Source organism: Gopherus evgoodei, chromosome 9 (assembly GCF_007399415.2).
Source record: "Gopherus evgoodei ecotype Sinaloan lineage chromosome 9, rGopEvg1_v1.p, whole genome shotgun sequence".
NCBI classification, from domain to species: domain Eukaryota; kingdom Metazoa; phylum Chordata; order Testudines; family Testudinidae; genus Gopherus; species Gopherus evgoodei.
This window is the reverse complement of record NC_044330.1, coordinates 64,462,750-64,485,803: the sequence shown is the minus strand read 5'-3', so window position 1 is coordinate 64,485,803 and position 23,054 is coordinate 64,462,750. Positions and strand designations below refer to the sequence as shown.

Genomic DNA, 23,054 nt, shown 5'->3' with positions numbered 1-23,054 from the left:
CTTTTCGGAGATTGCTGTGGACTGTGGGATAGCTGGAGTCCTCAGTACCCCTTCCCTCCCTCCATGAGTGTCCATTTGATTCTTTGGCTTTCCATTACACTTGTCACGCAGCACTGTGTAGCCTGGAGATTTTTTTCAAAAGCTTTGGCATTTCGTCTTCTGTAATGGAGCACTACTAGAACAGATTCATATCCTCATACAGGGATCAGATCCAGTATCTCCCGTACGGTCCACGCTGGAGCTCTTTTTGGATTTGGGACTGCATCACCACCCGTGCTGATCAGAGCTCCACACTGGGCAAACAGGAAATGAAATTCAAAAGTTTGCGGGGCTTTTCCTGTTTACCTGGCCACTGCATCCGAGATCAGATTGCTGTCCAGAGTGGTCACAGTGGTGCACTGTGGGATACCGCACAGAGGCCAATACCGTCGATTTGCAGCCACACTAACTCTAATTCGATATGGTAATACCGATTTCAGCACTACTCCTCTCGTTGAGGAGAAGTACAGAAACCGATTTAAAGAGCCCTTTATATTGATACAAAGGGCCTCGTAGTGTGGACGGGTGTGCCGTTAAATTGGTTTAACACTGCTAAAATCGGTTTAAATACGTAGTGTAGACCAGGCCTAAGTTTCTCCCCTTTGTGTGCGAAGAGACAATTTATGACACTCTGACAAACAGGAGATGCTTTTGTTTTGCAACAAAATATTTTTGCAAAGAACTTTCATCTCACTTGTTTTAATTTCGAGAAACAAACTGGTTTAGTCTGAAGGGGATTTTCTGACAGAAATGGTTTCAATGAAATTTCCCCACCATCTTGATTCCTGGGCTCTATCCCTGCCTCTGGGGGGTTTGCTGTTTGTTAGAACAGGAGTCAGAACTGGTGGCTTCTCTTTCTGGCTCTGCCACCGCCTTACTGTGTAGGCCCTTGGGTAGGTCACTTCCCTTCTCTGGACCTCATACTCCTCCCTATCTGTCCAATGGGAACAGGGACAATTCTCGAACTCTGGGCAGTCGTGAGCCTGAGTGAGATAAGGGGCATTAAAGCCCTCTGTGAAGGAGAAAGGGGAGTTTCAGGGTGTTTAGCACCAAGGAATTCTAAAGTTTGCTAAAATGTCTAATCTGTGGAAACAAGAAATGGTTGGGGCCAAACTTTTTAACCACTGCCTTTTTTAAAGCCCATTCAGAGATGTGAGTCTCTGTCTCTTAGGTACCTGGGGTTCTTTGCCAGCAGGAGAGAAGAGGTTCATGCCTCTGTTTTTGTGGCCTTAACAAACCAGGTGTTGTGCCCCAGTTCTCGTCTGAGATCCCTGAAAAAGAACATCTTCCCATCCATGAACAAGACAGGAGCTATCTTTAAAAGGGGAACAAAGAGATACCTGGGACTTGCAGACTAGCTAGCCTCACTTCCACAGTTGGAGAGATACTGGAATACATTCTTAAACACTCAGTTTGTCAGCAGCACCTACAGGATACTTTGGTTCTTAGGACTAGTGAGCATAGATTTGTCAAGAATAAATCATTCCAAACCAATCCTTTTTCCTTCTTTGGCAGTGTTCAGGGCCTAGTGGAGGTGGATAAACAGTAGATGGGATCTAGCTCGGTGTTACTAAGGCTTTTGACAGAGTCCCTTAGGACAGTCTCACAAGCAAATGAGGGAAATGAGGTCTAGATGCATTCAGTGTGATGTGGGTGCAGAGCTGGTTGAAAGCCCAAATTCCAAGAGCCCTTCTCCATGTTTGGCTATCCAATAGAGAGGGTGTACCTGTTGGATTCGGCAGGGATCAGTCCGGGGTCTGGTACTATTCAATACTTTCATTACTGATTTGGAAGATGGAATGGAGAGCATGCTTCTAAAATTTGCAAATGTCACCAAGCACTTTGGAGCACAGGATTGGAATTCAAAACGCCTTTAACAAATTGGAGAATTGGTCTTCTTGAGCCAAACTCCATGGCTGGGCCCCTCTCTCTAGACTGGGATGAAGTGAAACCCCAGAGCCAAACACTCCTCTTCCTGGATGGTGCGCTCTGCCGTTGGATGGTCAGATGCTGCTTAGCACTGTCACAGCAGCATTGGCTGGGGGATTCTCCCAGCACTTTCCAATAGCGGGAAAGTGTTAAATCCCCAGCAATGGAACTCAGGAGTCTTGACTCCCAGTCCCCTGGTCCAGTGACTCCAGCGGAGCACAATCCCTCTCAAAGGCAGGGGGAGCGGCCATGAGGGCCTGCTTGTGATTGCCAGCTGTGGGAGGGAGTGTGCAGCACTGGTTAGCGAAGGGGCCTGGAAAAAAGGACTGCTGGGTCCCATCCATCCTTCTGACACTTGGTGTGACCCTAAGCCAGTAGCTTCCCCTCCCCAGGCCTGTTTCTCATCAGTAGGATTGAGGTTGCAGTTCCGACAGCCTAGGGGGGTTGGGAGGCTTCAGGAATGTGTGCAAAGTGCTGGGATTTCAGGATCCTGGAGGGGCTGTCACCCCCGCACTAGGGTGACGTTCTGCACCCCCTGCAGATGGCCACGTTTCTCCTTTCCCTGGCAATAAGACAGACTCTTGTTTTCCCAGTCAGCTGATCACCCAGTGTCATCACTCTGCCTGCTGGCTGGGCAGGGTAACTCCTCAGGTCACCACCCCCTTCTCCAGCCTGCCTTGGGCTTGGAGAGTGAGGAAAAGGGCGAGAGATGACACTGAACATCCTCCATCCATCGCTCCGTCACCAAAGCAAGTGAGTGGCATTAGGGTTCCTCGATGGCATTCCCTGTCTGTCTGGGGAGAGGCAGAAAGAGGGGAAGAGAATTTCTCCCAAAGGACATTGGATTTTCAAACAGCCCCCAGGAGTCTCTCACTCTCAGACCGGGGAGGGGCTTCTCCAGAGCCATTTCCAGTGTGTATGGCAAGGTCCCAGCAATGGGGCTCCCAGCCCTTCCCTTGTGGGAGACTGTTCCCCAGGCTGAGAGTCTCTGAGCTGGGAAATGAGGGAGTCTTTTCCTTGCTATGCCTAGGGACTTTGAAGTGGGGAATGGTTTCCCAGGAGAAGTCCAGACTCCTAGGTTCTGTTCCTTCTCTAGCCTGAGCGAGGGGAGGGGGAGGTGTGAGTGTGTCCAGGGCTGGCAGGAGGGAACTGCTTGTCCAAAGTGACCAATGATCTTTGTGACTGATCCCAGTGCTCAGAAAGGACAAGACTCCCCGGTTCTTGCAGCCCCAGTGATGAGGAGGGGGAACGTTGAGGGGGAGCAGATCATGCAATGAACTTCTGCCAGTGTGTGTAGCCTGCACTCCCTACACCCCTGTGAGGGGAGGAGGAGCTGCTCTGGCTGGGGCAGGGATGGGGAGGGACCAAACAGGCTGGTTAGTGAGAGGCTGCCTTGACCCCAGACTCACGCCTGCTTCCCGCTCGGTTCCAGGATGGCCAGGCTCCTGAGGATGTTCAGGAAGAAGGCTCTGCAGGTGGCCCGAAAGCCTTAGGGAAGCAGCTGCCATCTTCCCCAGGAGCGGGGAAGGAGCTCCCAGCCGGGCCAGGAGGTGGAAGTGCCCAGCCTTCTGCAAGAGGAAACCTGCTCCCGGCGCAGGCACCGAGGTGGGAGAGGCACCGGCCAGGCCAAAATGGAGCTGGGCCAGGATGTGGCTGGGCAGGCAGGACTCAGCCCAGGAGCAGAAATGGGCAGGGTGGCTCCGGGGCTTGTTGTGTGGGCAGCAGTGGCCCCAGGAGCCCAGCACTGATTTCCAGCAGGAGGCATCACCCTGCCCAGTCAGTGGGGACCTTCCAGTCTTCCCAGGATAGGATGTGGAGGATCACTCTGCCAGCCCCAGCAGCTCGACCCGCTCCCTATGGGACAGCAGCGTGGCCAACAAACGCTTCTGCTTTGTTCCAGGTGAGGAGCCAGGCTGGGCTCAGGGAGGGGTCAGGAGGGGGCTGTGAACACCCCAGGCCCAGGCCCTCGAGCAATGCTATGGGGGTGGGTCCCCAGCTCAGGCGTCTGGCCTGAGCCACTGAACCCAGTGACACTAGGTGCTGCTACTTTAGTTCTTAGTGCTCCATTGGGCGGGGGGTGGGAGGCACCTCACAGGGAGTCTAGGACAGTGTGGAGGGGTCTCTTTGCTATGGACTCCTGAAAGAGTTGAGGGCTGGCGACACTGAGGCTACTTGGAATCAAATACATTTGAGATACAAGTACATAGCCCATATTCAGAACTTCAAATACAAAAATGGTACACACATACAGCTGGCATAATTATAACCAGCAAATCATAACCTTGTCATAGATGCCTCACATGCCAACCTTTGTACAATATTTGCTGCACATATATAACAGTGGTGGCAACAATGATCTCTATGGTCCCAGTTCATATTAATAACGTCACAGAAGGCTATAGAGAAGTGGGAGGGAGGCTTCTTCCAGCCGGCGTGTCTCGTCTGTTTCTCCCCTGCTGCTTGGGCCGAGGTGGGAAGGGAGTGAAACGTGCCAGGCTGAAGGTTTTGCACTCGGCCTTGAGGATTAAGCCCGACCCCCCGGCATGGCTAGGTCGGGGTTGTCCTGGGCTCTGTGGGGGGAGGGCTCAGCTGGGAGAAGGGGCAGACAAGGGGATTTTGTCTCTGATAGATAAGGACTTTGTCAGTGGGAAGCTGTAGGTCATGTGCTGGGGGTGACAGTGGGCTCTGAGCTGGGGCAGCAGCAGCAGGAGAGCAACGTGTGTGTGTGTGTGGGGGGGTGGAATTCACTTGGTAAAAATGAACCTGCCATGCTGCCTCCTCTGCTGCAGCAAAAGCCTCTCGTTTATCTCCTCAACTCCCCTCCATGAAAATCTCCACCCTTCCCCTGGCACTGAGAGACTCCTTCACTCCCATGGAGATTTGTAATTGTTCTGACTCTTCCTTGGCCTTGTCCAAATAGTTTTCCCAGAAAAATGATCAAGGACATTTCAAATGAAAAAACAAAACAAACCAGAGAAACCCCCACCACACAGTTTGGGTCTGAATTTTTCTACTGAAATTTGAAGACAATAAAACTCATCCCTCTGTTGGCCAGAAACCAAAGCTAGACCTCCCCCACTGTAGCTGTGACTTCTGCTACCAAACCACCAATGCTCTGACTCCTCTTGTGAGACATTTCTCTGCACAATACTGCTGCTAATCCAGTTACTGACTCCAGGAAACATTTTCCTTAGCCTGGTTCAGTGTGTCACTGGTTTCTCTAGCAAAGATCAGTCCCTGGCCCTGTGGTCCAGACATCCTCATTCACATCAAGCTTCTAGTTAAGAATCATTTCCCATTCCCGCTCTTTGGAAAGGGAGACTTTTAAATGCACTCTCTGTGCGACTGCACATGGCTAAGCAAAGAGAACAAACCCAAATCCTGCTTTGGGAGCCAGGTTTGCGGTGCGAATTCTGTAGTTCAGATGACTTCAAGCCTGGAGACTGTGATTCTTTAACAGTTTCTCTGGCAGTGGGGCAATTTTGTGCTTGCAGCTGTGATGGCTGAGTGGTTAAGGCGTTGGAGTTAAAATCCAATAGGGTTCCCCTGCGCAGGTTTGAATCCTGCTCACAGCAAGGCCTGTGTTTTAGCCAGTCTCTCACCCGGGCAATACCTCTGTAGAACCCCGAGACACACTCAATTCTCTCCCCACTCCAAGTAAATCCTGTTCTGCTCCTTTCATAGAGATCCCTGGGACACCAGCTCATGCTGTGTCCCTGAGGTGTCAGGCACACTCTCAGCACCTGAAGCCTTTGCCACTCACCTGGTGTCCCATAGATTAGCCATAGCCCTGGTTCTGCTCCTCTCTCTAGAGTGTGAAAGGAGCCAAGTCAGCGACCCCATGGGAACTATGGGGCTGCAGAACCAACAGAGAAAAAATAGGTGCTCAGCACCCACTGGCAGTCAGCTTCCCCCACCCCCACTACAGGCCTTGCTGACAAGGTCCTCCTCTTCCCCTTCAGCACCTCCCACTTGCCAGTGATCAGCTGTTCAGTGGAGTGCAGGAGGCACTGGGTGGGGAGGGTTAGGAGCAGGGACTGGAAGATGTGGGGGAGGGAGAGGAAGGAGCAGACTGGGAAGAGATGGGACAGGGGTGGAGGCTTGGGGGAAGGGGTGGGGTGGGGTGGGGTGGGGGCAGGGCCTGGGGAGGAAAGGGGAGATTTGTCCCAGACCCTGGATCCCTTTAGGGCCGACCCTGAAGAGAAATGCTGACTATCACAGTGACAATTAAACTGACCAGCATTGTGGGGGAGACAGAGGGAGATCCGCACTCATCAGGTCTGTTCTCTCCCCCAAGGTGAGCCAGACACTGCTCTCTCCTGGCTGTCTCTAGCAGCTGGACTCCAAGGAGCCATTTCCCCACAAAGAAGTGCATTGAGTGCCCCTGTGGTGCTGGGGGGGTGGGGCTGGCACTGCTGCTGCCTGTGGGGCTGGCAGGGGGGCTGATGTCTTCACAGACTCTCTGCTGCCGAGCCGGAGGGGGCACTTGGGACCTTACCAGACTGGCTCAGAGAAGATGGGCGGTTGACAGAGCAATACAGATGCTCTTCAGAGCACGGAGGAGCATCTACACATGCAGCCAGGCAATGAGCATTTCCCACAGCCTGGAGCCAAGAGAGAGGCAGCAGCTGCTGTTCCAGCTCCTCGGGGACAGGCCCTGTCAGTCAACAACCACGTCTTACTCAGCACAGTTAAGAGTGTCGGGTTCCTGTGGTGGGGGTGTTGAGCAGCCGTTCGTTTTCCTGTTCGCACTTTTCTGCAGTGTTAAAATCGGGGAGGGGAGGCAGAAGCCTCACTTCCCTCCCAAAATGATGCCCAGTGGGGGAAACCAGGACAACAGAGTGGGACGGCAAGTGGTGGCCAGACTGTCACTGCCAGGGTCTAGTCTAGCTCAGGGTCCAGCTCAACTTCCCTCCCTGTGCCACTGGCCCCCAGTCTCTTTCCACCACTAGGTCAAACCAGGCACTAGGGCAGGAAGAGGGTGAGGAAGCAAGTCAAGCTGAGCAAGGCAGGCAAAAGCAGTCTTGTCTTCATGGGCCGCTCACAATGACATCCTTTTTGAGTGCAACTGCTGCAAAAACCTCCTGGAAAGAGAAGCAGCAGGCCAAAATCACCCCATAAAGTAGCTCAGTTGGGAGAGCTTTAGACTGAAGATCTAAAGCTCTTTGGTTCAAGCCCAGGCTTTAGTAGGCCCTTTTATCTCTCTTTGTGCAGGCGTGGCTTGTTTTCTGGGAGCACAGGGGTCCATGCACCCAAGGTGAGTCCCTGAGCTTTAGCTTTGCAGTAGGAAAAGATACTGTGGGCTTCTGCCCCTAGTTGCCTGGCCTGACCTTTAACAATGAGGGACAGGAGCTGTCTCTCCTACATGAGCTATTGGTGGACCCAATATGGCAGGAAGAGAGTGAAGCAGGGTGCCCCTCAGGAATGGTGCCAGAGGGCTGCTGGGCATTGACAGGCAGGAATAGGGGATGAAAACTCCTCTGTGAATCTGAGTGAGGCCAGTGCCCTGGAAGGGGCATCTGTGAAAATGGCTGTGTGGAAGGTGGAAGGGATTTGGGGGCCCAGAAGGAGGGGCTTGATGTTCAGTTCCTTGGAGCAGCTGGACTTGGACATGGTGGGTGTTCAGGAAATGCACATTAACAACTCTAAGGTAGCTTGATGGGCATAGGGTGATTGGTGGAAGAGCCCATCTCTCTGGTCCTCCAGACCAGTGAAGAATGATGGGGTTAGAGTCTTGTTCTTCACATTCATGGTGTGAGTACAGAAGGGGCTGGAGCTCCGACCAGGAGGGCATTACTGCTGGGCTTTGTGCTCTGCAGCACTGGTTATGGCTATATTAGTGTGTATGGTCCCCAGTTAAGGCACAAAAGGAAAGTTCTATGGAAGGAGATGGCTCCTTTCCTCTAGACCTCACAGTGTTTGGTGTCGGGGGTAGGGGCAGGATTTCAATTGTTGCACCTGCCTGAGGACTGCTGGTCCTGTTTTCCCAACCATCAGAGGAAACTCTTCTATGATGAGCACTACCTGGCACAGGTCTGTAGCGAGGTCGGCTTAGAGAACGTGTTTCTCTGTAGTGAAACCAGTGGAGGGCAAGCGGTAGCCTCCTATTGCTCTGACCCGAGCTCACACCAGCCACAGAGGGGATACATCTTTCTGCGGGGAAGCCCAGGAGTCACACTGACCGGATTTACATGAAGGAGAGCATATCCACAGCCCAGTGTAGGGTAATGCTAATGGACTGTTCGGATCACGCAGCTCTCACCATGCGATCAATGTGGGTGTAAGAGGAGTCAGGATGAGCTCTACCCTGACATCTGGTGGTGAATTATGGGGGGTGTGGAAAGGAATTTCAGGTATTTGGATTGGCACACCCACCCCACCTAGCATAGCCCACGGCAGCCTGGGATGGTTATTTTGACAGTTCTGGGATCCCCAATTTCTTTGTTATTAGGGCAGGAGAAATAAAGTGTTGTCACCCTGATTATGTGAATGAGGAACTATGAAACTGCTTTATGACAGAGATGTCTCACCATCAAATAAGTAGCACTTGCTAAACAAGGGACTTGGGTACCCAAACCCAGTGAAATGAGAGTGAGGGGTCTGTCTGTGCCCTTCCTTCTGGGCTACCAATTGTGCATTCTTTTCTCTCTTTATTATTGAAGAGCCGAACTAATTTTGAATCTATTAGGATTCTATCTAGAAATTGCTGAGCTGAATTCATGTTGGGCCAATGGTGCACCAGCACTGGAGCTACCCTACTACGAGGTGAAATCACTAAAAGCGCTAAGCTTACTGAGCTGAGATCACTGAGTGCTGTGTTAACTAGTGGGGGAGCCTCATAGATCTGTCACTAAGTGGCTGGCAGAGCAGAGCATGTTGGAGCAGCCCATGGAACAGTGAGTGGAGTGGAACGGTTTGTAGGAGCATCTCACGGGTTGGCTGGAGGAGCAGCACAGCTGGTGGAGTGGAGCTGGTCGTGGTGGAGGCTACAGCAGAACTCCAGGGAAAGGCGGAGCAGTTGGCCCTGGACCACATAAGATGCCCCTTAACACCCTGGGTTTACCCCCCCCCCCACCATTTCCACCAAGGGTGTGGGGGGGTAAAACTCTGCAGATAAACTTTTGAACTCTGGGGTGGCACTGACCAGAGACTTTCAGGTTGTTGGACTTTGGAGTAATTGGACTTAAGACCCTAAGGGGGAAAGGACATTGCCAAACGTACTGGGAGGTGGGTTTTTTGCTTATGGTTTGTGTTATAATCCTGTTTGTGGTGTTTCTCCAACGTGATGCCACATTGTTTCCCTCCTTTATTAAAAGGATTTTGCTACACTCAGACTCTGTGCTTGGGAGTGGGAAAGTATTGCCTCCTAGAGGTGCCTGGGGGGGTGGGGGTTAGTAATTGTCCCAGGTCACTGGGTGGGGACTCGAGCCAGTTTTCCATTGTGTTGTTGATATGGAACCCCTGGATACTGAACCTGGCCCTTGTTGCTGCCAACTCAGAGGGGCAGAAGGGTTACATGGGCAATTCCCTGACCCATGGCAGAAGATATTGGAAGCTGAACATCCAGATCTTGCAAGATAAAGGAGCAGGGGGGTGAGGCCTGGCGGTATTGGCAGAATGGGAAAGTATCAGAGAGTTCTATGGCAACCAGGGGGATTGGTGGGAGTTGGTGAGGGAGGAGTTGGCAGCTTTGTTTCAGCAGTCGGGGAAACACCACAACATTAAAGAAACCAATGGTGCCAAGTTCTGCAGCATCATCTGTGAGATTTCCACAAGAGCATCCAGGCTGAAGAACCAGTCAGTGCGTGACTGTAAGACCGGATCAAGCAACAGCTGCCCGAGTTCCAAGAGACGAGGCTGCAGCTGGCTGATTTGAGTGGAAGCACTGAGTGAAGGGAGAGGTGGCCTCCCCTGACATTTTTGCAGCCTGCAGGGAATGGAGACAAAGCAGGGAGATGCAGGGACTCAGGGTAGGACCCCTCAGATCTGATAGTGCAGGACTATAGTCACTGGCTGGAGGAGGAGAGAGAGTCCTGCGAGAGGAAGCCACTGCTGGAAAGCAATAAGTGCAGAGTGCAAACCAGCCAGCTGAGAGTCACAGGGGTCTAGAAAATGAAATAGCAGTAGGTCCCATGGTGTAACAGGCAGCACTCAGGACTTTGACTCCTGGTATCTGAGTTCAAATGTCAGTGAGACCTCCTGTAGATATGTTAGTTTGCTGCAAAGCCTTGCGGCTCAATGTGTTTGGCTACCCTCATGCTGGGTGACTGATGCCCACTGGAGATAGGTCTTTGGTCTGGCTGGTTCAATGGTCGGGTGGCTATAGGCTGGAGTCTCAGAACTTAACACTCTGGCTAGAGATTCCTGCGGGTTGACGATATGGTTGTTTCTCACTGCTTCACCTGAAGTCCCCAACTTTGGTCCCTGCAACTGCCACACTCTTCCTCTTGCCCACATGGCATTTAAAGGAAGGAGTGCCAGGACCAGGCTTCATAGTCAGGGCTAGGCAAGAGGGAGGAAGAGTCTCAGGCTGGAGCCCAGCACTCCTCTCCTCCTCTGGGCACCTAAAGCAGAGGTGGCTGGTGCTCACAGCTCCAAGGGAAGGCTTAAAAGCCACAGATCAACCGAGGGCAGGGCAAGAGAGGGGAGAACCATGCCTATGTGTGGCCAGCAGACAGCCACAGAGACACTTGGCCAGCCTGCTCCCTGCTCCCTGCCATGCCGAACCCACACTTAAGGACACCCACAGACCAGCATTCATTCTGCGACCAGCTTCACAAGGTGGTTGGAAAGCAGGTGGGGCCTCTGACCGTTCCCATTCAAGGGGCTCCTTTTGGCAGTTGGGCAGGAGATATTTCCCCCAAGAGGCTTTTTCCCAGCTGCTGAGAAGCACAGAAGTACCCGGTGTTAGCTCTTGCACTGAAAAGGGTTAATATGTTTAGGCGGCCTGGCTAGCTCAGCTGGCAGCACCTCTGGCTCTTACTCTGAAGGTTGAAGTTACAATTCCCTGTCTGGGTGCTTGAGGCTCCTCTTCAACAATACAACACATAATCTGCTTAATCCCCCTACCCAGTAACCTGGGGAAAGTAGCCCTGGCCACTGGGTGCCTCTAAGAGGCGATACTCTCCCCATTCACAACCATTGAGTGTAGAAAAGAAACTTTAATAAAAAGGAGGAAAATCACCTTGTATTAACTTGGGAAAACACCACAATCAGGATTCATAACACAACACTAAGAGCAAAACACCCGTCCCACAGCATACTGGGCAGTGGCCTTTTGCCTTGGACTCTTAAATCCAGACACCAAAAGCTCTTTGGGTGTGCCCCTTCTTTCACTGCACCTCACCCACAGCTGCTGTCCTGGGTCAGTGAAAATGCAGAGTTCACCTCTCACCTCCTGGGGGAAAAGCCCCTTTCTCCCTCCGCTGTCTGGCCACATTGCCGGCCACTTGCCGTTCCACCCTTTCACCACTCTGCTGGCCACCCTCTCTCCTCTGGGATGTCTTGTGGTCCCACCAGGAGCAGCACAGGCTCACTAAAAGTAGCGGCCACCAGAGCCCAAACAGTAGCTCCATCCCTTCCACTCGCAGACACCCCTGCACCACCCCTTCTCCTCAAGGCCCTGCTCCTGTGCTGCCTCTTCCCCCAAGACCGTGCCTCCCGCTCACTGCTCTCTACCCCCTCGCCCTTACAGTCATTACAAAGTGGTAAGGCAGAGCCCTCCCATTTTTAAAAGCCCTGGGATGTTGTTCCCCCCATGTTCAGGCACCCTTGGTGCCCTGCATTTCACGCAGCTCTCACTGATTTCAGCTGTTAGTGAGGGAGCCTCACTGCTAGCGCAGACTCGGCAGTTTCTTGCATGAGAGACACTGTCCCAAAGCAGGACTAATGCTTAGACCTGGTTATCAGTGATTTCAGATCTGTTGGTCTGTGGCAAGACTCTGCAGTGAGTCTCAGTCAGCTCTGTTATTACACAGGGAAGAACAAAAGGGTCAAATGGTGCTTGGAACCCTTAAGAAGAATCCATCCCACCAAGTGCCAACACTTGTCGCTACCTGCTCTCAACCCCACTGAGAATGTTTTGGGGTCACTCCTCGCCCTTATCAACCTAGGGATTTTAGAAAAGCACAATTAAGAGGTGCTCCAGTGGTGCAATTGGTTAGCGCCTATGTCCTAAACAGATGGTTAAGGGTTAATGTCTCTTTTACCTGTAAAGGGTTAAGAAGCTCAGTGAACCTGGATGACACCTGACCAGAGGACCAATGGGGGGACAAGGTACTTTCAAATCTTGGTGGAGGAAGTCTTTGTTTGTGCTGCTTTTTTTGTTCATTGTTCGCTCTTGGGGCTAAGAGGGACCAGACGTACACCCAGACTTTCCCAATCTTTCTGAATCAGCTTTTCATGTTTCAAAATTGTAAGTATAGCCAGGCAAGGTGGATCAGTCTTATGTTTGTTTTCTTTCAACTTGTGAATGTTTTTCCTTTTGCTGGAAGGATTTTTACCTTTGTTTGCTGTAACTCTGAATCTAAGGCTGCAGGGAGGGTGGGGAGAGGTCCCTTTAGTCTATATGAATCTGAATGCCCTGTAAGTATTTTCCATCCTGATTTTACAGAGATAAATTTTACCTTTTCTTTCTTTAATTAAAAGCTTTCTTTTTAAGAACCTGATTGATTTTCCTTGTTTTAGAATCCAAAGGATTGAGTCTAAACTCACCAGGGATTGGTGGGGGGAAAAGGAAGGAGGGAGGGTTAATTCCTCGTTTGTTTAAGATCCAAGGCATTTGGATCGGTGTGAAGCTTCCCAAGGCAACCCAGGGAGGGGAAAGTCTTGTGGGGTGGGGAAAGGAGGGGGGATGGTTTATTTCTCCTTGTTTTAAGACCCAAGGGGTTTGGGTCTTGGGTTCCCCAGGGAAGGTTTTGGGGGAACAGAAGTGTGCCAAACATGATATTTTTGGCTGGTGGCAGTGTACCACATTTAAGCTAGTAATTAAGCTTAAAAGTGATCATGCAGGTCCCCACTTTTTGGATGCTAAAGTTCAAAGTGGGGGAAAAAACCTTGAGAGCCTAGTACTATTAGGGCAGTGCTGAGAGGAGCTATGTTGAGGTTGTGAGTTTAAGCCTCACCTGGAGCCCTGGTTTTCATTAACCAAGTGGCATCACCCGCTCATTTGGCCCTGTGGAATGTAGAATTCCAGCCCTGGGACACTGAGGAGGAGAGCAGCCAAAAATGTCCCCTTCAACTATTACCTCCTCTCCAGAGCACAGGACAGAATCTACAATCCTTTCTCCCTCACCAGCTCCTGTGCCAGGATCCCTCAAGGAGAGCCTGGAGTCCTGCCCATGGCATCTGTACTATTGATAAAGACTAAGTGACAGGGACAAAACACTCAAATCCCGCCTGGTGTGGGGAGCCAGGTTTGCTCTTCAAATTCTGTCATTGGTACATTTCCAGGCCTGGGAATGTCCCACAACAGCATTTAATGGGAAGCTGCCTGCAGAACAGTGACACTGCACAGAGCTCCTGTAGGGGAGGAGTGGGAATTAGTAACATTTGGAGGATCGTTTGGGATATGAGCCTTTGCTGACAAGGTTTGTCTCTGTTCATATTTCACCTTCAGGTGTTATGTTGAGGGATCTTTAGTATATTTCTGTGAGGTTAATAACTATCTCAACTTTATTTACTCAATTTAAAAATAGGTCTCACTTGATTTTTGCGTCTCCCTGTGAAACTACAACTGACACGTGTGGCTTGCTACAGGGGGTCATGATGTTAAAGTTGGGGAATTCAGTTTCTGTACTTCTGGGGGAGGTGTTGCTTTTTTACAGCTGACTCACTGCCAGGCATACCAGGCTGTTAGCTGCACCCACTGTCCTTGCCAGAGGCCCCTGCTGAACCCTGGGCGGCTGCACTGCCGTGCCGGGGTGACTCTGCAGGGGGAGAAGCTGCTGTGGAGCAATGTAGAGCAGGTGCAGGAAGGAGACGGGGTCACTTCACATTCTGAACTGCACAATTTTCCAGATTTGGGAATGGAATCATAGATTCATAGACTAAAGGTCAGAAGGGACCATTATGATCATCTAGTCTGACCTATTGCACAATGCAGGCCACAGAATCTCCCCCACTCACTCCTGTAACAAACCCCTGACCTATGTCTGAGCTATTGAAGTCCTCAAATTGTGATTTAAAGACCTCAAGGTGTAGGGAATCCTCCAGCAAGTGATCCAAGCCCCACGCTGCAGAGGAAGGCAAATGTCTGAGAAGAATCCTAAGGGGAAGGTGAATGCAGGGCTATGACACTGGAGATGCCTAGACCTCCAATGGGGGCAGCATGGAAATTAATAATGGGATGATCATTTGCCAAATTAGCCACCACTGACAAGATTTGTCTCTGTTCCAATTTCACGCTATGGTGTTAGTTAGAGGAATCAGTACAGATTTTTACTATATAAATTAAACACTTAATTTTATTTAACCAAGCCAAAAACTTAGTGTCACTTATTTTTTCTCTGTCCTAGCAAGTATGAATTGAATTTTGTGACTTTCTGGAAAGTGCAGCGAGAGTAAATGTGGGGAATTCAGCTTCTGTGTTTGTGAGTTGATGTTTTTCTTTCACAGGTCAGTAGCTGCATTGAAATACCAAGAGGGAAATAAGGGCTGATGTACGCTGGGCACTTAACTGGCAGAGTGATGTCTCTCAGGGTGTGAAATTCCCCCCCAAACCCAGAGAGTTAAGGTGACCTAAGCCCTGCTTAGATAGTGCTAAAGAAAAGGAAGAATTGTTCTGTCAACGTAGCTATTACAGGAATGAGAAAAACCCTCCAGTCGCTGTCTGCTCCAGAGTGCTATAGCAGCGCCACAGCAGCATTTTAAGTATAGACAGAGTAAAACTAGATCTGGCTCCAGTTCACACTGTGAATGATCAGGTATTAAGACTACAATAATAACAATAACAGCAGCACAGTGCTTGCATAGCTGGCAGGATTTGAACCTGTGCAGGGAGACCCCAATAGATTTCTAGCTCATTGCCTCAACCACTCAACCACAACTACTTGACATACACCTTTTTCACTACACAATGATTCTGTTCTCACTGAATTGTCACTTCCAATTGTTTGCTCAGACCAGCTTCCCCAGCACACTGATGGCTGTGCATCAGTGTAAGTGTGTCCTTGGCTGAACAGCAAGAATTCCTGCCCATTTCCCTTCTGGCTGGAGCACAATGAGAGTGTGTTTGTGTGAACGACATTGCTGTAGATTGTTGTTCATTCCCCACTCTGACAATTCAGACAGTCCTTTTACTAGTCAAATCTCCAGCACATCATTTCAATAGCAGGGGACAGGATTTCTCTGGGTCACTGAAATATTTCAGGGAACTGGTGCATGATCTCAGCCTTGTATTCCACTCTTGATGTTTCATGGACTAACAGCAGCAGCAGAAAGAAAGAACTGAGCCAATATCTCCCTGGCAGGGATGCAGGTGCCACGTCCCCTCTGTCTGCCCATTGCCATTGCAGGAGAGAAGGGTTCACCGGAATCGAATGCCCTGGTTCAGAAAAGAGACACAGAAAGATTTTGCTGTTCATGGATCTGTGCAAAGGAAATTTTGTCTCTGTGAAACTGAGGTCGGAAATGAAACATCCATATGGTGGCCCAATGCTCTAGGGAATGTGGGTGAAGGACTCGGGCTGAGAAATGATTTAACAGGGGTTTGTTTCAATTTATTGCTCTGATTAAAAGCTATGGCTAAAAGGCAGCCATTGCTGTTAGTACTTGTACCTGTGTAGGGACACCCCAGTGGGTGTCAAGTCCATTGTCTTCACCAGAGGCTGTTGATTATTTTATGAAGGTACAAATTTCTTGGTCAAGGCCTAGACGCCAGAAAAAACAATACACTGCTGATAAGAAGAAATACATGAAAAGATTTTGCAGCCACCATGGGCATAACTATGATGTGTTGTGTTTCACTCTTTATATCTGACACCACTTACTTTCCCTTTAGCCTTGTAGTTGACCAAGGGCAAAGCTAAACATCTCCTCAGATGCCAGAGAGTGTCTATGTTCATTCCTGCGAGCTACACAGGGGGTTGATGTTGCTGCTTTCAATTCTCTGGCTCTGCCGGGATAAGGAACAATTCAGGCTGACACTGAACTGAAGGAGGAAGATCAGTTTTTGACAGGGAGAGGGACGCCTCCTCTTAAAGGTGTTTGTCTGGCTGGCAGTCCTGGTTCCCAAATCTTGCCATGGGGCTCCAGCAGTTTTGGGACTGGGTCACTCCCTTGGCCCCACCTGCCACCCCCAGGCGCTCCAGCAGTGCAGCAGAACTGAGCAACATCTGCCTGCTTGCTCCAGTGGCTGCCGGCCCCTCCCAAAGTCTGCACGCCCTCCTTCCACACAGCCCAGCCCCCCAACTCCTTCCCAGAGCCTGCACGCCCATCCCTCCTCCTGTTCCCCCTATCCCCTGCCCCAGCCCAGAGCCTACACCCAGCACCCAAACTCCCAGAGCCATAACAAGGAATTCTTGTGCCTGAGGCAAGGGCCGGCTCCAGGCTCTTTGACGGCAGGTCCCTGAGTCCCTGTCGGAGGGAAGGACCTGCTGCCCAATTGCCGCAGCCGCTTCATTCATCCTTCGGCGGCAATTCGGCAGTGAGTCCCTGAGTCCCTCTCAGAGAGAAGGACCCACTGCTGAATTGCTGCCGAAGAAGCAGCAGCGGTAGAGCTGCCACCGAAGCGCCGCTGATCGTGATAGAGCTGCGCCCCTCCACTTTGCACGCCCAAGGCTAGTGCCTCATTTGCCTCGCCCTTGTTACAGTGCTGCAAGCTCCATCCCAGAGCCTGCACCCCAGAACCCCTCCGCCACCCAAACTCCCTCCCACAGCCTGCACCCCAGAACCCCTCCCCCACCCAAACTCCCTCCCACAGCCTGCACCCCAGAACCCCTCCCCCACCCAAACTCCCTCCCAGAACCTGCACCCCTGAATCCCTCCCCTACCCAAACTCCATCCCAGAGCCTGCACCCCAGAACCCCTCCCCCACCCAAACTCCCTCCCAGAGACTAGCCTCCCCCTCCCCCACCCAAACTCCTTCCCAGAGACCAGCCTCTCACCCATCCCCCACCCAAACTCCTTCCCAGAGACCAGCCTCTCACCTCTCCCCCACCCAAACTCCTTCCCAGAGACCAGCCTCACCCCTCCCCCACCCAAACTCCCTCCCAGAGCCTGCACCCCTGAACCCCTCCCCCACCCAAACTCCATCCCAGAGCCTGCACCCCAGAACCGCTCCCCCACCCAAACTCTTTCCCAGAGACCAGCCTGTCACCCCTCCCCCACCCAAAGTCCATCCCACAGCCTGCACCCCAGAACCTCTCCCCCACCCAAACTCCTTCCCAGAGACCAGCCTCTCATCCTTTCTGCACCCAAACTCCCCCCAGAGCCTGCATCCCTCCTGCACCCCAGTCCCTAGCCCCAGCCCAGGTCCTGCACCCTAGACCTCCTCCCCACACCCAACCTCCCTCCCAGAGCCTTAGGCAGGTGAGAGGCAGAGTTTTGAGGGGTGGGTTCTGGACAGTATGAGTGACATTATCGGCCCACTAGGAGGATTGGAGGACTGGCACTGCCCTAAGGTAAACTGAAGTTGAGACCCTGCTTTAAGGGATTGGAGCAATGCTGGAGAGACTGACAGGCAGGGAGCTGGGGAGCCGTGTGTGCTCCAAGGAGAGTTGTTGTTGTGCTCTGGTGACACAGAGCGGGGGTGGGGAGTTTGTAAGCTGTGGTGTTTGTATAGAGAAAGTTTAGTAACCCCTGGGTTCAAAACTGTTCCTGCTCTGGGCTATACATGACACTCTTTGTTGTGAGTATAGATCAGTAGGTGAATGTTTCCCTGCAGGATAATAGGCTCCTAGTTCCAATCCAAGAGATTCCCTTGAAAAACTTTTTCAAATGAAAATCGATTTCCAGACCCATCTCCAGTATGTTCAGGAGTTTGCTGAATGGGGGCGGAGGGCTTGAAATGAATTTAAACACTCAGTATTTTCCTGTGCAAATGAATAAAGACCTAGCAGAGCTGCCCAGCAGCTGAAATCAGTTCCAGTCCTCGGCGTCTCTAAGAGGGACACTCTGTATCTGAGGCTTGTGGGACACCTCTGTGGTGATGACAAGTGAAAAAATGCTGGATTCAATGAAAGATGAGACCATAGGAGGGGAAAGTGAACGGCAGCACCACACAGGGTCATAACACTGGGACACGGGGCTTCACTGTCACTGCCACTGTGTTTTCCATCATTTATATCCTAAGGAACACACCCTCCCCCCCAATACACTGTCACACACAACCTTCTCCCCTGGAGCCCAATCCAACCCTCCCCCTCTCCCACACACACTCCATGGGACACAGCCTCTTGGTGACTCACTCAGATGGGGCTTGTCTCTGCATCTGCCCAATAAGGGAGCAGAGAGCCGAAAGGGCCACAGGAGACCAATGGAAATAGGTAGGAATAGAAAAGACTTCCCCTCCCTTGAGTCCCGTTAATCTCACTCGTGGGACGTTCCAGCACCGGGTGGGCCTCAAAGCACCAACCTTCCCCTCAGCAATGGAAGGGGGAAACCAGCTCCATCACACAGAAAGAGGCTCCCTGCCTCTGCTGCTGCCATCCTGCAGCCTTAAATATCAATTTGTTTTAGCTAATGCAACCCTCCCACCCCTCTAATCCATCCATGAAACAGGACAACAAAGCACTGAATGTGCAATGGGTTAGTGCACAGCATTTGCAAAGCAGTGCTGAGTGGAGTGAGGTTGAGAGCTCAAACCTCATGTAAAGCACTACTTTTCTTTAAGCAAATGGCTTCTGCCAATCATTTTGCCCTGCAGAAAATACAATTCCAGCTCAGAAGACACCAAGGTCCCCTTGCTCTACAGAGAGCAGGGCAGATTCCACAGATCTACCAGGCTTTGTGCTCCACCAGCCACCTGTGTCAGGAGAGGTCAAGCAGAGCCCAGAGCACTGCCCCTGACTCCCCCTCAATCTTTGCTCCCCAAACCACCTTTGTGCTCACCCTCTTTGCTGTGAGACTCAAACCCTGCCTGGATTTCTGTATGTTGGTGTGTTTTTTGCCTGTCGTGTTGATGTGCATGTGAGTCCTGTGTGATTTTGGTGGATGCCTGGCATAGTTTTGTGTGCGCTGGTGTGTGTATGATTTTTGCATACAGATTGTTTTTTCCTAAGTATTCTTTTGGTATGTGGTTTTTGTGCTTTCTTGTTGTGTGCTTTTGCTGTACTTTTTGGTGTGGATTTGTTCTTTCTATGTTTTGTGTGGCTTTCCCTTATGTGTGTATGGCTCTGTGTGCTGTGTGGGTTTGTGTGTGTGTGTGAGGGGTTGTTTATGTCCATGTGGGCCTGTGCAGTCTGGGGAAGGGGCACCGGGCACCTGGAAAGAGACACTGGAGAGAGGCTGTCGGAGGCTGACTGGGTGCTTGGGCTGTTTGTCAGGTTGGGTTTGGAACCAGGTCTTGGAACTTTTCTTTTCTGGAAATGTTGCTGTCCTCACCCTAGAGCTCACACTGGTGGCTCTTGTTATCTAGAGGTGGGAGGGGAAGGGACCGAAAGAGGAATTGAGGTGCAGGGTGGGTGCTGCAGTGGTTGGTGGTTGCTGGTGGGAGTGACATGAGCTGCTTGAGAAGAGGGGTGGTACCAGCTATTGTCGGTCTGCCTTGTGTTTTCTGACAGACTCGTATCCTATTGGGTGGTCACTAGGTGACATTGTCTGACAACGATGCTGAGTGGAGCCATCAGGGCCTTGTGCGCTCAGAGTGCGGCATACACCCGAGAGAAGCAGATCAAGGCCAGGCCGCCGCCAGTTCCCGCTTCCAGGAGGAGGAACTGAGACTGCAGGAGCGGTGCCGCCTCCTGCCTAGTGAGAAGGTGCAGCCTTGGGTGTGTTCACAGGGCGCATCCGCTTGCATGCAATGCTGTTTTCTGTCTGTCACGAGGTGACAGTTTCTCACCAGCTGGCAGCCAATGGGCTGTCGCTGGGTGATGGTTGGTGCCCAAGCTGGCAGCCAATAGGCTGTCACTGCCTGGGGTGGTGCTGCTGTTGGCCAGGGCTGGATGGGGAGTTGGGATCTGGGTCAGGGGGTGCCTGGCTCAGAGCTGGGGGTCAGGCAGGGCTGTCCTTATTCTTTTAGTAACCAATGTTTTTACATACCCTTTTTACCCTTGGTAATTTCACTTTGTACTTTAATTTTTTTTATGTCCATCCTTTTATTCCCACCAACAGATAAACCTCGTGTCTCATGCATATTTTGCCTTTATATGTGCCCTTACAACCTAAAGATGTTTCCCTGTTAACAGACGGGCATTTCTTGACCTCTGCCCTTCTGCAACATCGGTTTCTGTAAATACATTTAAAATGCTTGTTAATCCTTTTCTGCCTAATGCAGTATTTTCTTTTTTGTAACACAATACACAACAATGCTAACAACAAGACAAACAACACAAGCCAAATTGCAAAACATAAAACACAAAACACAATCTTTGGTGCGACAGTAGATCCATGGTCTTCTGGGTTGCTCTTCAGCTGGTACCAGCTTTTCCTGATTTTCTAAAAGACAAAAAGAACGTGTTTCTACCCCTTCTAGGGTGGCAAAGTATTGCTTAAAATAGCCCTTCCTTTTACAAATATCCTTGCTGATTGCAAGCAAAACAGAGGAATTACCTCCACACTTCCTTGTGGTTTTGTTCTATAGGCAGGCCAGGTTTCAATGGCTCCCACCTTTTAAGGGTTTAGGGGAAATTATCCCACTGGTCAGTTATTACATTCATGAGGTGGTGTGCCTCAGTTTTTCTTCTTATGTAGCAGACCAAGTTTGTAATGTTTTTTTCTGCTGTGCTAAGCTTTAGGTTTATGGGAATAGCTGAGAAGCATCATTACCATCTGACCTTAAAGTTTTTTTCCCCAAATCATACACACTATATATTGTTACAGGGGTACTTATTAACATTAAAGTTATCCCAATGTTTAATATTAATGTCAAATCTATTAAAAGTATCAGGTTATACCCAGTGGTGAGCTGGAGCTGGTTCTCACCAGTTCACAGGAACTGGTTGTTAAATTTAGAAGTCCTTTTAGAACCGGTTGTTCCAGGACAACTGGTTCTATAAGGGCTTTATTTAACAGAAGCTCTGGCACTCCAGCTCAGCCCCAGCTCACTTCCTCCTCCTCTCCTGAATGCTCTGCCCCCCTTCTCCTTCCCCTCCCCTGCTTCTCGCAAATCAGATGTTCACAGGAAGCCTGAAACAAGCAGCAGGTGCAGGTAAGCTGGGCCACGGGGGGAGCAGAGGTGCAGCCGGCTTAGCAGCTCCCTCCAGCCTTGTGCCCCTGGCAGAGTGCCCCAGCCCAAGCCCAGTCCTGGCCCAGCCGAGTACCCCTGGCTCTGGCCCAGTGGCTATCTGCGGCACCGGTGTTGGGTCCCAGCCCCAAGGCTCCAGCCCAGCCCGGCCCCCATGGCACCGGCGCTGGGGCTGGCCCCGTGGTTGCAGCTCCTGGCCTGGCCCGGCTCATGCCCTGCGGCGCCGGTGCTGGGTCCTGGCCCTGTAGCTCTGGCCTGACCCCTGTGGCACCAATGCTGGGTCCCGACCCTGCGGCTTTGGCCCAGCCCAGCCCCCACTGCGCTGGTGCTGGTCCTTGCCCTGCAATTGCGGCTCCTGGCCTGGTCCGGCTCAGGCCCCGCAGCACCAATGCTGGTGCTGATCCCGGCCAAACGGCTCCAGGCAGTGTGGTAAGGGGGCAGGGAGAGGGAGAGGGTGTAGGAAGAGGGCAGGGGAGTTTGGGGGTTGTGGGGGGGTGGATGGGGTGGGGCGGTCAGAAGGCAGGAAACAGGGGGATTGAATGGTGGCAAGGGTCCTGGTGGGGGCAGTCAGGAAGGAGCAGGGATTGGATGGGGTGTGGGGGGCAGTCATGGGCAGGGATTCCATGGGTGGTCAGGGGACAAGGAGAAGGGGTGGTTGGATGGGACAGAAGTCCTGGGGGGCAATCAGGAATGAGAGGCGTGGTTGGATGGGGCAGCAGGGGGTAGTCAGGGGATAGGGAAGGGAGATGGATGGGGCAGAGGTCCCAGGGGGCATCAAGGAACGTGGGGGGTTGGATGGGGTAGAAGTCCGGGGGAGTGGCCAGGACCCCCTTGTGGGGAGAGGAGGAGGAGGGAACCTGTTGTTAATATTTTGTCAGTTCATCACTGGTTATACCAACCCTTTTCTTTAGGCAATTTGGTTTTGGGGCCAGTGTGTTCAATGTTCTCTTGAAATTTTGCACAGGCTTTTTAATTTATAGGGATAGTTGGGATTATATTTTCCAATGTGCATTACTTTGCACTTATCAGCACCGACGTTCATCTGCCATTTGGTTGTCCCATCACCCAGTTTTGTGAGATCTCTTTATGGCTCTTTGCAGTCTGCCTGGGACTTAACTATCTTGAGCAATTTTGTATCCTCTGCAAATTTTGCCACCTCACTGTTTACCCCTTTCCCCAGATCATTTACGAATGAGTTGAAGAGTACTGCTTCCAGTACAGACACCTGAGGATAAGAGAAGGAAGATCCTCTTCTGACACTGGCAGACCAGGGGCCAGCTCATGCCACGGTCCCTAGGCCTTACTGAAAAGTGACAAACGCAGGGCTGGAAACTAGTCTTGCTCACCTGTTTGTTAGTGTTGTTAAAACAGGCCTTAGATTTATAAAATGTGTTTAGTGTTCAGAGTATATGACAAGCTCATGAGTTGCTGCATGCATTATTCTCTCCTATAATAGCTGTAGCCCATGTTGTAAGGTAATATATAAGCGTTGGCACTAAAGCTGTAACCCCCCTTGCTGCCACCCCGCCAGCAGTTGGGAGAGAAGCATTACCAAGTGTGAAATGCGAGTTCACCAGAAGACGTGTCATCTCCTTTCCAACAAGAGAAGGCCCTGACTGAGACATCAGACAAACCACTGCAGATCATCCCTGGACAAAAGAATTGGTTGATTGCTCTCCCTCACACACCCACGAGGGGGCAGAGACCTGCACAAACACTTGCCCCCATCAGTTTGAGCTCTGGG

General features: G+C 51.3%; 1 protein-coding gene and 1 non-coding gene across 2 annotated transcripts in view; both read left to right on the top strand.

The window, feature by feature from the left end:
• The first annotated feature begins 5,461 nt into the window (after positions 1 to 5,461).
• On the top strand, positions 5,462 to 5,543 carry TRNAL-UAA. The gene has a single exon. It is a non-coding gene; the product is annotated as a tRNA-Leu (tRNA).
• An 11,991-nt stretch (positions 5,544 to 17,534) lies between these two features.
• LOC115657023 (zinc finger protein 502-like) overlaps positions 17,535 to 23,054 on the top strand; it is a 75,341-nt gene continuing 69,821 nt past the window's right edge. The window contains exons 1-2 of the mRNA XM_030574217.1: positions 17,535 to 17,588; positions 19,716 to 19,895. Coding sequence (XP_030430077.1) covers positions 17,535 to 17,588; positions 19,716 to 19,895 — 234 coding nt within the window. The remainder of the gene's footprint in view (positions 17,589 to 19,715; positions 19,896 to 23,054) is intronic.